General features: G+C 55.5%; 1 protein-coding gene across 1 annotated transcript; it reads left to right on the top strand.

The window, feature by feature from the left end:
* The first annotated feature begins 3358 nt into the window (after positions 1-3358).
* On the top strand, positions 3359-9433 carry SNAI3 (snail family transcriptional repressor 3). Its single transcript, XM_016129410.2, has 4 exons — positions 3359-3434; positions 5323-5940; positions 8405-8606; positions 8922-9433. The coding sequence occupies exons 1-3, from the start codon at positions 3359-3361 to the stop codon at positions 8584-8586; spliced, it is 876 nt and encodes a 291-aa protein (XP_015984896.2). The 3' UTR covers positions 8587-8606; positions 8922-9433.
* Positions 9434-10434: the final 1001 nt, after the last annotated feature.

Genomic DNA, 10434 nt, shown 5'->3' with positions numbered 1-10434 from the left:
TGGAGACGAAGGGCCAGTTCCACTGTGCAGAGAAGAGTGCAGAGAGGGTGCAGAGGGATGAGGAGCTGGGAACCAAGCTAGGGACCCAACAGGCCCCTTCCCTCAAGGCCAAGGTTCACCCACTGATGCCTGAGCTCTGTGACACGTGCGAACAGTCCCTGCAACTTCACACACGCACAAACGCATGTGCACACACATGCATGTGTGTGTACTGTATGTAAGCATGTATAGGACACAGACCTGCACACATGCACACACACGCGTGCACACACATTGACACATATGTGCACATGGCACATCCTTGCCTCATCTCCGCTCAGTTCTCACTTCTGTCCCAGCCCCCAAGACCCTCCTCAGCACCCAACATCACGCTCTCTGGCATGCCCTAAGGTGTCTATGCCTCCATTTCCTGTCCTATAAGCTGTGTGTAGAGGGATGATATCCCCTCTCATTACCCCCATATCACACAGGATGTGTCCACTGAACCCCATTTTAAGAACGAGTATCACCTTCAATAATCAGGCCCCCAAACAGAAGGAAGTTCCCCTTCACTGGGGGTAACCAAGCACATGCTGGCCACCAATCTGACCAGATGTTGGGAGCTGGAGCATTGGCTCCAAGTTTCCACAAATCTATAAACTTGGACAGTTGGGAGGTGCCCTAAGTCAGGATTTCCCGACCACATCCACCCTTCCTCAATAAACACTCCACACACTGACACAGGGGGCCACTGTTGCCATGGATGATGCCCCAATGTGAGGGCAATCTGCCCAGGGCCTGGGACAGCCAAGCCCCAGCTGCGAGGCTTAGCTCTGAGCACTGTTCCAAGAGTCTCAGTGCCAGGCTCTCCCCCAGGCCCTGGTACCTTCACACACATATCTGCAGTCAAGAGCACAGACAGGGGCTCACCCCTCCAACCCCCAGGGACATGCGTGCCCAGGGCTGTGCTGTTTGGGGACTTTTGATCTAGTCCAACAAACATCGCTGAACCCCTGCTGTGGACCTGAGCACATGCAGGCACTGTGAAAGAATGAGGGTGGGGTCTCACCTGGCCCAGAGGAGTGGGGGTTCCACAATGGCTCATGAAACCCAACTGGTAAAAAAGGAGCATCAGTGGGACACAGACATATATGTACACACACTACATAGGTAGCACCAAGCACTATCATCACAGTCACTATAAAGCAGAATACAAAAAGAGTATAAAACATACACATAGAAAGAGAAAACATCAACGTAAATGGAATTGTAATATCCGACCTGCTGTTTCTGGGGCTACCCTGCTTCCTGACTGGGAACCCACCTGTTGGCCTGGTGGGCCGCTAATAAAGGCAAATGGGCTGAGTGGCAGCCTGGCTTTCAGAAACTGTCATTCCCTGGGTCTTAGGTGCTCAGGGAAGACTGCTATGGTTTCTGCGGGAAAAATGGACCTCAGTTCCCTGCAAGTCCTGCTCTAGGTGAGAGAGGGAGCTGGTGGGAAGTGGGTTTCTCACTACGGAGTAAGGTGTGAGGCTTCACTGCCAGGCACAGCGGTGATATTGAGAAGGACACAGAGCAGATGAGGACAGCCACACCCCATTCCCTGGGCCACTCAGTTGGGAACAGGCAGATGCTGAGGTTTTCCTTGTGGGTCCTACTTGGGTCCAGCCCAGACACAACTCTGTGAGTCACAGCCAAAAGTGAGCCTGCACCACCATAGGAGGGCAGTTCTGAGACACTGGGACTGCAAATTTCTCTTCAGGTCATTTGTTATGGCAGCCCTAGGGAAGGGATAAACTGCCCCTACCCAATGGCACTCTAAGGACTCGCGCATCCCTGGGAGCTTTCCAGGATGAAATCAACAGATTCTCCATAGGAGTGTTCCAGCTTCCCTAAATAAATCATCTCTCTGGGGATTAAGAGGGTCATCTTGGCCTGGGGTCACACAATGCGTGGCTGGGTAAGGAAAGACAGGGTGGGTGGAGGGTTGGCCCAGGTATCTGCAAGTGTTATCTATGTCTGGGGAGGGTGAGAGAAAGAAGAGAGGGTATAAATAGAAACTTTTCGAGGTCCAGGAACAGGTGAATAAGCAGAAGGCAGCCACATGTCCTCTGAAAGCTACACACGTGGCAGTGTGGTGCCAGGCCGTGGCCCAATGGGAGAGACTCTCCCCTTCTCACCAAGCAACAGGCAAGGTACACATGCCTTGGGTAAGGCTGGGATTGTGGGCTCAGGTCCCAATTCCACCACTTCCCAGCTTCTTGTTGCCTCAGTTTTCTCATCTGCAAAACTGTGGGAATGTAAGACACTGTGTGACACGGCCCTCTCTCCACTATCTCTTCATGGGCTTCTACAGACTCACCACCATCCTCACTGTGCCTCCTAAGCCCTCAGATGGCTAAGAGCACTCAGCTGTGTGCAACATCTGGGACTCAAAGGACTCTACTTGGAAGGCAGGCCTGCTGCACAGCCATGGGAATGCCCCGTGGCTATCAGGAGGCACCCTGTCGTCTACCTGCCGGGAGACCATCTCTGACCCCTGAACTCATGAACCCTCCACACAAAAGGGACTAGACTCCAGATCTGACTCACCCAGTTCTTTTCCACACTGAGAATTCCAAATGACTCTGCAGAACGGACATACATGGCTGCCTAGCATCACAGACGAGCTGTTGCAGAGTGTACATGCTTTGCCCTCTTTGATTAAACTTCCCATAACAGCATGTCTGAACCCTTCCAGAATTCCAGGCTATGTCCTTTCTCCCACCAAATGAACTTTCTGGGTGCCTGGGGAGAACTCCTAAAGCATTTTCTCCAGAGAGAAGGGGCATACTGGAAAGGGGGGCTCCGCCAAGCCAGCTGACCCTCCTGGTGGGCATGCACTACGGCCGATTAGCTGGGTCAGCGTTGGCGTACATCGATGTGCTCATCAATCCTACCGTTGCGGATTCCCGCAGGAGGTGGAGCGGGTGTAACCGGCTGGAGCGAGGGTTCTCCGAAGCTGGGCTCCGCTTACGCTTCCATGCACTGTGCACTGGAGAGGCCTGGGTTTCTACCCAGCCCTGACCTCCGCCCTTTAGTCGGAGGCAAGTGGGTGCGCCAGGCCCCAGGGGTCGGCGTGACTCTCGGCGCGCGCCAGGGAGGTCCCGTGGGCAGGACTCTCCAGCCACGCGCTACCGCCCCAACGCCGCGCACCTGTCTTGGGCGTGGCCCCGAAGCCCGGTCCCGCGGCTCCGCCCCGCCCCGCCCCGGCCGCGCCGCTCGCTGGTTGGCCGAGCCGGTGCGCTATGCTAATGAGTCTGACCCTGCCCGCACCTGCCGCGGCGCTGCGGACTGGCGCCCACGGACTAACAAGTGGAACTCGCGCCTGTGAGGAGCCATGCCGCGCTCCTTTCTGGTGAAAACGCACCCCAGCACCAGGGTCCCCAACTATGGGCAGCTGGAGACGCAGAGAGGTAGGGGCCGCCGGGCACCCCAGCCAGGGCCCAGGGCCTGGGCTGCCGCGGGGCAAGAGGGAGAGCCGGGGGGACACCTGTCCCAGGTGGGAGGAGAGGAGTTAGCTCTCCAGCACAGCTGGGGCCGAGGCCCTGGGGCTGGAGGTAGGTAGGTGGCCCGAGTCGGGCGGAGCAGGTGAGGAGTCTCTCCCCCCACTTAGAGATGTTTCTAGGCCCCCAGTCCCTCTGGGCTCACCCACTATGGCTTGGTGCGCCCATCCCAGCTAAAGGAACCCGGAGCCATCTTCCTGGGGCTGGAAGTTTGGAAGGGGTGCCTGAGATGGTGGGGAAAGAGACGGAGGGACACCTGGGGCTGCCATCCAAACGCCCCCACGGAGCATCCTCTCTTGGGTGGTGACCACAGGGGACAGGAATCGTGACCATGGGCTCTATGGTGCCAAGACCCTGCTCGCCTAGCGTTCCTCAGCCCCCTCCAGTGCCTCCTCACCCCTCCCATGGGTCTCCTTTTCTCAGGCCTCTCCTCACCCCAGTGGAGGTTGCCCAGGGCAGGCTAGGCTAGGGGGCTGCAGTCCTCTCCCCAAGGGCTAAGAGGGGAGATGGGAGGCCAGGCACCCAACACTGTCCCCTCATTCCCATTACCTGATAGGCACAAGGACTCAAGTTCCCAGAGCGAAGGCCTCTAAGAGTCATCAGAGCTGTCCTCCATAGCCCCGCAGCTTCTTGGGGCAAAGACTCCCTGAAGGACTGCTGGATGACTCAAAGGGGGAGAGGGCAAAGAGAGACTCTGCAGAGGCCAGGGCAGCCAGCTGGTGCTTCTCAGAGCCTGTAGCGTTCTCAGGACCCAGCGTGAGGAGGGAGTCGCTGACCGGTACCGATGCCGGGATGCCACCAGGGGGCGCCTTCCAGGACAAGGCGTCTCACTTCTGCAACCTGAAAATCACGTTAAGAGTCACCGCCAGAACAAACCATCAGAGAGCAGTGCTCCCAGGAAACGAAACTCCTGCTCCAGATATATATGATGGAAAATTAAATTGACATAGTTTTAAAAGTTTAAAAATCATTATGTAGAGTCCAGTAATACAGTGTGCCCCACTTCACTATTGGAATGTGCAAATTGGGGCAGCAGTGCAGGGCCCAGTGATGGATGGTCAGAGAACAGCCTTGCAGCCCCTCAGCGCTCTCTCCCTCCCTCTCCTCCAATAACCGGGGCCAAAAGTTTTTCAACACATAAGGAATAAGAAATGGGTTGCTGGCTGTTTGGAGGTGAGGGCTTTGGGGAAATGCAGAATTTAACTCTTACCTGCTAACTCGTTTACTTTGGGGACCTCATCTGGGTCAAGCATGGGGCATGCTGGCCCACAAACACTGGAGCGGCAGGCTGAGTGCAAGTTCACCTAGGAACCTCAGGAAAGCCCTTCTGGACTTGGGAGAGTTGGCAGAAGGCTGCAGGCACTATGTCATGATGGCCAGGAGTAATCAGGAGGTGACTGGAGGCTAATTAGTTATTTTACACATGGTGGCCTGTTCCTCTGCATTAACACTAGGAGCCTGGGGGATACACTGTGAGCTGGTCCTGAGGTAGGACAGGGGCTCAGAGAGAGTGCTTGCCCTGCCTGACAGTGAGGGAGACTTCTTTGGCCCCATGAGGACTGATCTTTATCTCTTTGTTTTTAAAGAGGAACTGAGATTCCTCCTCTAGACCCCATGGTGTCTGGGCCGTTGTCGCTTCCCTAGCCAACACATCCATCTTTTAGGCCTTTCCCTTCATGCCATGCTGCTGATGGCCTAGAAGGTGGTTTTGAGATTGGACCGGAGATCCAAGTTTAAGAACACAATATGTTTGGACTCAGTCTTCACCTTTTTATTTTCTCTTTCTCTGCCCTTCTAGAAATCAATGGTGCCTGTTCTGCGTGTGGGGGGCTGGTAGTGCCCTTCCTCCTCCCAGACAAGGCAGCCGCTCCCACACCTGGTGACACTGCCCAGCCCTGGGACCATACTTCTGCCATCACCTGCATCTCCCTGCCCCTCCCACGTAATGAGGAAGCCCGGGGGACCTCTGAGCCAGACCCTTTGGAAATCAGCCCAGTGGACCCTCGGGCTGGCCGAGGCCCTAGCGTACCCCTCAAAGACAGCCTGAACCACCTCAATCTGCCCCCACTGCTGGTTCTGCCCATGCGGTGGCCCCCAAACCTGGGCCCAGTTGGAGACCAGGCTCCAGACAGACTGCTAGGGGCTGAGCAGGCCCCCTGCCCCCCAGGTGGCTTCCAGTGCATCCACTGCCATAAGCCCTACCACACGGTCGCTGGATTGGCCAGGCACCGGCAGCTGCACTGCCATCTGCAGGCTCAGCGCTGCTTCACCTGCAAGTACTGCGACAAGGAGTATGCCAGCCTGGGCGCCCTCAAAATGCACATCCGCACGCACACGCTGCCCTGCATTTGTGCCATCTGTGGCAAGGCCTTCTCCAGGCCCTGGCTGCTCCAGGGACACATCCGGACCCACACAGGTAGGATGGCATCAGGTCCACAAGAGGAATCTGGGTAGGGGAGCAGTTGGGACCTGCGAATTAGAAAGAGGAGAGGGGTGATTTTATGAACAAGAGGATGGACATTCGCACAGCTTCTTCTCTCCAGCGTCTCCACATCTCAGGGCTGTGGTACAAAATCCTACAATCTGGGCACTCAGAACATCAGAAATGTTCTCTCTCTTTGGAGGCCAGAAGCCCAAAATCCAAGTGTCCCACGGATACCTCCAAAGGTTCTAGGGGAGAATCTTTCCTGCTGCTTCCAACTCCCAAGGGACTCCAGGCATTCTTTGGCTTGTGGCTGCACCACTCCAACCTCTACTTCCATCCTCGCATGATCTCTCTTCCCTGTGTGTGTGTCCAAATTTCCCTCCTGTTATAAGGACGCCAGTCATATTGAATCAGAGCCCACAAACTGCAGCCTGACCTCATCTTAATCTGATGACTGCAAAGCTCCTAATGTCCAAATAGTCACATCCATAGGACCAGGGTTTAGGATGTGAATGTCTCCTCTCTGGGGGACACAATTCGACCTATAACACCCAGCAAAGTGCGTCTGTGGGGTCTGACTTCTCACATTCCACAGCCTTGAAGAATTCTGGAGCAGCAGGAGAGGGGAACAAGAAAGGCCCGGCCTGGGGTTGAGAACCGTAGGGGTCACAGCCTATCCGAAGGGCAGAAATGACAGCTAGGACTTCACTCAAGATTTGGGGACCTGGAGCAAACCCATCTGTGGGTGAGAGGGTGGCCAGCAGCCTACAGAAAACAAAGGACAGAAGAGCAGTTGTGGAGAGGAGACAAAAGCAGAAACAGAGGAAGGAGAAGGATGTGGGCAAGGCCTAAGAACTTTAGCCTTTCATTCTGTAGATTACAAAATACTGCCCAGAAAGAGCAGAATGGGCCTGCTCTGCCCAAGGGCAGCCAGTGGCCTCAGCCAGTTGGACCTCAGCCCAGGGCTTTGCCAGGCACACCGTACAGAGTGGGAGACAGCAATAGAGAGAAAGAGCTCCCAGAATTAGACTTTGGTCCTGATTGCAGACCCACAGTTGCAACACATACTTTCTGTAACTGAATCTCCCCAAGTCATGGCTCCATGACTAGAATCTTCTGAGTCACACCTGGGTGGTGGCTGGAAAGGATTCTGCTGGAAGGGAGGCTTTTTTCAGGCTGGAAGTTCCATCTGGTTTTTTTTAACCCTTTGCTGAGGATCTTGCTCACCATCAGAGTCTTAGTGCTCTTGGTCTGGTGGCCAAGAGGGTGGGAAGCCCCTCAGGAGACTGGCCTGGCTGGGATCATGCCTGGGTGTCAGGCTAGGGGACTGCAGGCTGGTGCCTCTCAGGACTCTGTGGGACTGCAGGACTGAAAGCCACTCCACATGAGCAGAGGAGAACAGGTGACTCTTAATGACCCTTCCTTTTGTTGTGCCCGGATTCGGAACCCCACGAGCCGCGAAGGAAACAACAGCCGATGCAGTCGCACAAGGGAGTTTCTTAGCGAGCGAGCTCGGACCAACTCCACACACAGCCAAAGCGGTGTGCAGGAGAAGGGCCCCTTCCTTAATCTTCCAGACATATTTAAAGGGAAAAAACTACAGAATGGGGTGACGGGTCTTGGCATTGCAGGATTGGTGGGCAGGTAGCTGCAGGGGAGGTCTAACTAGCAAACAATAGAAGGGGAATTCCAGGGCCATTCTTACTGGTTGACTGGGGGGTGGCTACCATTTCTATAGCGTCCCCATAGTGATGGTCACACGTGCATTCACACAGTAATTTCCAGGACTTGGCTAAAATGGAGGCCCGTCACAAAATGGAGTCACTTTGGTTCTTCACTTTTATACTTGTCAGAGTCGTCCTGGGGGCCAAGGTCCCAACAGGACTTTGTTGAAATTTCTGGTTGCCTGATAGGAGGTGGCCTGGAAGATCTTAATCATTTCTAAATGCCTACCTCCTGTGCAGGAGGAGAGCTCACCCCTTCCAGCCTGCCTTCACAGTATCTGCAGGAGCCTGGCCCAGTCTTCATCACTGGCCTTTCAGTGGGCAATACAGCTGCCAGCAGGTGTCCATGCTTCTCACGTCCAGATCTGGGTGGCAAGGGGCCCCAGGAGAGCTCTGGCAAAAACAGAAAGACCTAGCAGCTGTGGTAGATGTGGCTGCACTGGACCTTTGCCCTTAGGAAGGGTTAGGTGTATCATTCTATCCCTTACCCAAGTGGCCTCAACCTTGGGTGCTTATGTGGCCTCTAGGCCTTAGCGTCTCTTCCTAGGGCAGGGGCTAAGGCCCCCATCACTTATGTCCTGAAGCAGGTGCAGTGATGAAGATAAATGCATTAAGTTGAGAGGGGGAGGGACGGGTTATTCATTTATAAACAGGGACACTTGAACCCTGGGCTGCCTTCCCAAGATACCTCAGGTAGTCACTCACCTGGCCCTCCCCTCTTCCTCCCCCAGGGGAGAAGCCCTATGCCTGCTCTCATTGCAGCAGGGCCTTCGCAGACCGCTCCAATCTCCGGGCCCACCTGCAGACACACTCTGACACCAAGAAATACCAGTGCAAGAGCTGCGCCAAGACCTTCTCCCGCATGTCGCTCTTGGCACGACATGAGGAATCTGGCTGCTGCCCTGGCCCCTGAGAGGCGTGGGTTTGGTGCAGGTAGGAGGGACAAAACCTCATCCCAAGAACCTATGTCTAGCACCCTCTTGGCAGCCTCATGCTTTCTGGTGTGCCCAGAGGAGCCAAGCATCCTGGGAAGGCAGGAGCCCAGCCTTTTGCTCTCAGGCGCGTTCCCCTGCCCACTGCAGCCTGCTTCCATTCAGAGCGAGAGCAGCTCAGCGGGCCGTTAGGGTGAGCTCAACCTCGTGCAGACCTCCCACCTCACTCTTCTCGCTTAGAGGGGACTTCTTTCCCATGGATGACTCCCAGCAAAACAAGAATCACCATCCTGTTTACTACTTGCTCTGGTTTCAGGTTCTATTTCTCAAAGAGTTCAAGACTGCTGGGAGACTGTCTCCAGTACAGACGATTTGTGCCATTACGCTGACGAACGGGGCTGCCTTTCGATCCTTTGGAGCCCACGTGAACACTCTGACTCGTGCCAAGCGCATCGCAGTCCATCTTGTGTGGGCAGAGCTACCTCAAGGCTCACCTCCACCTGCCTTTGGTTCGAGATCTGGGCCACACTGCCTCAAGTCACACGTACGCACACACACCCTCCCCATCTCACTAGGCGTTCCCTGCAATGGAGCAGCACTGGGAGGACCAGCAGCTAGGCCTCCGTGCACAACCATGGGGCAATAAAGAGTCCGTGCACTCAGGCCTGTTCTGTCTTCTAAAGGTCCGTGTCCTCCCAGTCCCGTCTCTACAGAGGAGGCCAAGCTCTGAGAAATCCTCCTGAGGCAACGGGATTCCTGGGTAACTGGACCCTTCTGGCCACAGCAGAGAGGGAGTCTAGGGGTCAGGGCATTGAGCTGTGATGTTGTTATGGGATGGGGAGCATGACTGTGGGATGCAGGGTCCAGGCGAGCAGGGTACCTTCTTCTGGAAGGAAGAAACAGGAGATGGGAACAGTGTTTAAACAGTGGGGAAGAATGACTGAGGGGCATGAACTCAGGCTAGCTTGTAGTGAGGGCTTGTGAGGGAAGAGGTGTGAGGAAACGAAGGCTGGGAGAAAAGGCCACGGGTGGGCTGAGAGCCTCTTTTCCCCAGGCTCTAAGTTAGAAGAGAGGAGCAATCCTGTATCTGTGCACCTTGCCACTAATGTCACAAAGACGTCTCCTAACTGCACCATCGCACCGAGGGGCCACGTCTCCACATCTGCCAGCAGTACTGTCACCTTTTTCTTCTGCACGCCCTCTCCTGAGGTTGTAGGCATTAACAAACAGAGGGAGTGACCCAGAACTTTGACCTTGCCCTAGACACACGTATTTGTCCAAACCAATTCAGATGCTAACACACAAGGCCCCACCCCCCACCTATGTCCTGAGCCTACTGCCCCAGCATGGTGGCATCATTTCTTTCTCACAGATGGCCTCTTCTCACCCCCAGGTCACCTGTTGGGCTGGTCTCACCTCTTGCCAATGTCTTTTAACCGTCTCCGGTGGGCCCCTGGAGGATGGGTGGCGTCCAGGACCAAAGGAAGCCTGAGTCTAATGGAGACTGACTGAGTTCTTGACCCCAGGAGGGACGTCTGCTCCTCTGTGCAGCTCCACTTCTGGCTCCAGCCAAGGGACAGAGTTAGGGCCCTTGGTCCCGGCCCTGGAATGGAGCCACACAGCCCAAGGCCCCCGTCTCTCAGCCCTGAGCTGCCGGGCCTGCTGAGCCTCCTCTGCAGGGGAGAACGCTCAGGAGTATTCACCAGGACCACACCAGGTGCCAAGTGTCTTATCCTGGCAGCGACCTGATGCTGCAGTCTCAGCCCTGGCAGTCCCCACCGTAGGTTCCACCTGATGCTCATCAGGGGATCAAGGGCCCTGGGTGGCTG

Source organism: Rousettus aegyptiacus, unplaced genomic scaffold (genome assembly GCF_014176215.1).
Source record: "Rousettus aegyptiacus isolate mRouAeg1 unplaced genomic scaffold, mRouAeg1.p scaffold_m13_p_14, whole genome shotgun sequence".
NCBI classification, from domain to species: Eukaryota; Metazoa; Chordata; class Mammalia; order Chiroptera; family Pteropodidae; genus Rousettus; species Rousettus aegyptiacus.
Note: the sequence above shows the minus strand (reverse complement) of the source record. Positions and strands in the feature narration are given on the sequence as shown.

What these genes read in the sequence shown, in the direction of transcription:
- SNAI3 (XM_016129410.2), top strand. Translation starts at nt 3,359, where the DNA reads ATGCCGCGCTCCTTTCTGGTGAAAACGCACCCCAGCACCAGGGTCCCC. An exon ending in GCAGCTGGAGACGCAGAGAG is followed by an intron (nt 3,435 to 5,322) that starts GTAGGGGCCGCC and finishes CTGCCCTTCTAG; the next exon opens with AAATCAATGGTGCCTGTTCT. An exon ending in ACACATCCGGACCCACACAG is followed by an intron (nt 5,941 to 8,404) that starts GTAGGATGGCAT and finishes TTCCTCCCCCAG; the next exon opens with GGGAGAAGCCCTATGCCTGC.